At 44.3% G+C, this 4472-nt stretch overlaps 1 protein-coding gene across 1 annotated transcript in view; it reads right to left on the bottom strand.

Moving 5' to 3' along the window:
• Positions 1 to 3901: 3901 nt before the first annotated feature.
• The window catches only part of DACRYDRAFT_114252 (uncharacterized protein), a gene marked incomplete at its 5' end in the record, with an annotated part of 1515 nt that continues 944 nt past the window's right edge, over positions 3902 to 4472 (bottom strand). The window contains one exon of the mRNA XM_040769785.1: positions 3902 to 4418. Within this exon, the coding sequence (XP_040631838.1) occupies positions 3981 to 4418 (438 nt within the window). The 3' untranslated portion in view covers positions 3902 to 3980. The remainder of the gene's footprint in view (positions 4419 to 4472) is intronic.

The following is a 4472-nucleotide window of genomic DNA, read 5'->3' as shown; positions in this document are numbered from 1 at the left end:
AGACTTAGTCAGCCTGTGTTGCCCTAACAGATCCCAAATGCACAATTGGAAATCATTACAGTTGACCTCATAATGCAACTCCTGGCAAGTGAAGGATATGATGCAATATTTGTTGCCATCAATTGACTCACCAAACATACTCACTTTGCAGCAACACAAAGTGAAGTAACATTGGCAGGAATCACACATCTCTTTTGTGACAATGTATGGCAAAATCATGGACTGCCTCACAAGATCATCAGCAATTGTGGAACACAATTCATATTGAAATACATGCATGAACTCAACGTTCTCTTAGGCATCAAAATATTGGCATCAACAGCATACCATCCACAGAGTGATGGACAGACCAAACATGTCAACCAGGAACTGGAACAGTATCTCTGACTCTTTGTAAATCATTGACAAGATGATTGGGCCAATTGGCTTGCATGCACTGAATTTGCATACAACAATTGTATACATGCTGGAATGCAACACTCACCATTCATGGCCAACACAGGATGTAACCCACAAATGGGCATTGAACCAATATGGGAGGTCACAATTGCAGGAGTCAAAGAATTCACAGGAACAATGCAGCAAATCAAAAATGAATGCAAGGCTGCATTGACAAAAGCAGCAGACGACATGGCCCAATTCTATGATTGACACTGACAAACCACAATAATATACAACATAGGAGACAAGGTATGGCTCAATGCCAAAGACATCAAAATGAAACGACCAGCAAAGAAATTGGATGACAAATGGTTTGGACCATTTGTGATCACACATAAGATCAACAACAATGTGTATGAGATTGAACTTCCTGATTTGTGGTGACTACACCCAGTATTCAATGTTTCCAAATTATGACCCTATCATGACAGTGACATACCTGGATGTGAAGAAATATCACCTCTGCCACCTGAACTGGATGTAGATGGTGAAAATGTTTGGGAAGTTGAATGGATTGAGAACAGTCATCTATGAAAGAATGGCCAATTTGAATACCTTGTCAAATGGAAAGGCTACTCAAACACAGAAAACACATGGGAACCACCCAGAAACCTTGAAGGTGCATGACAAGCTGTCTGCAAATTCCATTGACAACACTCAGAAGCACCTAGACATATTGCACATATGGATTATTTTGACCAACTCTGATTCCAATCACGAGAGAATTTGTCAGGGATCACCTAAATATCATGATCATCTCGAACCCATGATACAGATCAAAGGACCAAGAGAAACATCTCAACCATCTCATGTGATATCAATGGCTGAGTCAAAATCCTCTAAGTCCCTAGGACCCTGCCCTAAGGTAATCCCTGCTGTACAGTTCTCAGCCACCTTCTTTAGTTTACTTCTGTGGCTATCATAGATAGTCTTGTCCCCTTTCATCATGTTGTCATGAGATCTGATCTCTTAGGATCTTCCACAATACTTGTGTAGTTGAACTAGGTATTGGTATCTCATTGAACTTATCTACTTGAGCAAACTGGGCAATACTGTCAGCTTGTGCTCTTGATATCCTAGTGCTCCTCTTGATACTTCTCTCGACCTCTGTTGACACCACTGTTACTTGACAATATCTGCCAGCCTGGTCTTGCAATATCTTGGCCTGGTGGTCTCACTCTCTCAACCCTTTACACATCCTCTATTGACCCTTTCCAGTTGTATTGATGGCAGCCTCATGTCTGGTATTGTGTGCCCTGACAGAATTACACTGAGACAAATTGTGTGCTCTTCGACTGGACACAGGGATGATACACAGGACAACAAGATGATATGTCATTGAGGACAACAACTCTTAAGAGGGGGGTGATGTCAGGGGATGTTCCCAAATTTGGCCAGACATGACAGCAATCAACATCAATCTAAGCAATAACTGCCAAAATGTCCTGAACAACAACTGAACACCCAAACCATGAAACCAGGTAACTCCTGATTGTTGATTGTACCCTGTGTTAGACATGACACCATACAAAGCCTGCCCTAAATCACTATACAGTCAGCCATATGGCTTTGCTTCCATTTTTGCTTCCATGCCTAGTAGTATTTAGTACAACCACTGTAGCTCCTTAGAGCTGATCTCTTAGGAACCCTATGGTCCAAGGTCATTAGGCTCTAAATCCGAAGCTTTAATCATTCCAAACATGCACATGACACACACACAATTATGCCTGTCAGCTGCTGATCACCACTTACTCTGTAAAACCCCTGTTGATCACTCCATTTGTGAACAAATGTTGAGGTATTGATTGATGTACAACTCACTACTCTCCGATTTGCTTGTTGCCTGTTTGGTTATTTGATCATCAATGATTGTTGGATCATGTTGCCCTCACAGAGTTGAACCCCACTTTGAGTCTAATGTTCAAGGTGTACAGGATTTTGCATTGAATATACAGTGTCAGGGGACACCTAATTTTGACCCACTATTGACTCACATTCAATCCCATTTCAACCAAGGCACACATCTCAAACCCCTGAATCCTCCGAAACCTTCTGACTCACTAATCCCTACTTGAAACACCCAACCACCCTTGATCTGCATGCTGAAGACTCCTGAAAGAATGATTGGTAGCTGTACAGTTCCCAAGCCACTTTCTTTGCTTCCACATTACTTCCACCCCTCTAGTATATAATCCTGCCTCTGCCCATTGCCACTTCCCTTTAGATGTGATCTCTTTGAGAAATTGCCATGATCAAGCATTTCTAGTCATCCATTCATGTCAGGGGACTCCAAGTTTTGACTGCACATTCAGAACATTTGAGCTCAATTTGATCCACTTGGTGACTATCAGACTTTGACAACACAGGCTAGGGTCTCCACACTGAGCCAGCTCTGAATACCTGACACAAGGACCGATGGATGCCAACTTGCATGAATCAGTGAAGCTGGCCCTAATTGAGGTAAATTTTTGATTATACTTCCATGTGCACAGACCATGCCCTATGAGTATATAAGCAGTAGCAGGGTAGTACTACTCTCCTTAGATCCAATCTCTGAGGAATCTCCACAGTCTTGTAGAGATAGGCCTAGTCATCTCACCTCATCGAAGCTCTTCCTGAACTCTACTGATTTCTGCTTTCCTGTCCAAATCCTCTCAAGTCTACTCTGATATCCACTGATACCCCTGTTGATATAGGGTGTTCAGTCTTACTGTCAATCTCATCATCTTGTCAGGTTATAGTTGGCAGCCTTGCTTGACTGTGTGCCCTCACAATTCATATAGATTCAATAGCTTTCTGTTGCTCTCGGATACTTCTTGACTCTTTGGCCTCTGCTTAACTGTCTGGAATTTATCTGACTTCAAAACCTCTGCTTTGATCCTCACTAAACCCTGAAACCCCCCCAACTTTCTGGATGATCTGTCAATTCTCCCAGATCTCCTTTTGATCTCTTCTATTCTCTGTTCAGAGTTCTTGATTGTCAGCCTTGCTGGATCATGTTGCCCTCACACCTGCTCAGAGGATGTCTTTACTGATATCCCATTGAATAATAGCTCTGATTGACAGGATCTAGCATGTCTATGGGTCTCAAAAAGTGACCTGTGAACTGATTTGACCCACAAACTGATAATTGATGTTAATTAAGTTCAGCAGTGTACTGTTCTGATATTCCCTCTGGTCAGCTGCTCACTTCTGGGGTGTTTGCATGAGTGTCTATTACTATCCATGATACAACACATACAGTATTGAGGTGTTCAATGGTTGCAGCTCATGATCATTGTTCAACATTTTTACAGATGTCCCCTGACACCTGAGAGCCCTGCATGGTCTCAAGTATACCAACCTTCTGCAGCCAAGGGGAAATGTTGATTTTGTAGAGTTTTTCTTGCGCAAATTATCTATCTGCAGTTGCTCAAGGTTCTCAAACCAATCCAAACCAACCAATACTCTGACATGCCGGGGTCTACACAATCTCTTACACAAACAGCACCGCAACAAAAGTACATCTAAGCCCTCCCGTCCGACCATTACCTGCCCCCCTACACCTCCACTACAGGCCTAAGCAACTCCATCCCCGCATAAGTCTTTCCACAAGCCTCCATCCCCATCTTCCTCTCCTCTTCCATTTCATCCATCCCCCAGCCACCCTCCTTCCCCGGCCGACAAAGCTCGTCCTTCCATTCCCCAGTCCGAAGCATCTTCTTCATTCTCCCCTCAGCATTCAGCAGCTGCACACGCTCCCACCTCACCCGACCTAGGGACTCCGAACCGCCCATCCCCGAAAGGGACATCGCTATTGCCGGCGGAACAGTCAGGCGGCGTTGTTTGAAGCACATGCGGGAGATGCACACGGTGTGCAGGATCGCGTTAGGAGGGAAGAGAGCAGCAGGCAGCGGCGCGGGAGGGGTGAGGACTTGCTCCGGAGAGCCGGATTGGCGTATTTTGGGGTAGGAGACGAAGTATGATACGACGCATAGCTGCTCCATCAGTCGTCAGGCGGTAGTTCCTGCTCAGGAAGGGGCGCTAACCCA

The sequence above is a fragment of the Dacryopinax primogenitus genome (assembly GCF_000292625.1).
Source record: "Dacryopinax primogenitus strain DJM-731 SS1 chromosome Unknown DACRYscaffold_3, whole genome shotgun sequence".
NCBI classification, from domain to species: domain Eukaryota; kingdom Fungi; phylum Basidiomycota; class Dacrymycetes; order Dacrymycetales; family Dacrymycetaceae; genus Dacryopinax; species Dacryopinax primogenitus.
The sequence above is the reverse complement of the archived record's forward strand: the minus strand, read 5'-3'. Positions and strand labels throughout refer to the sequence as shown.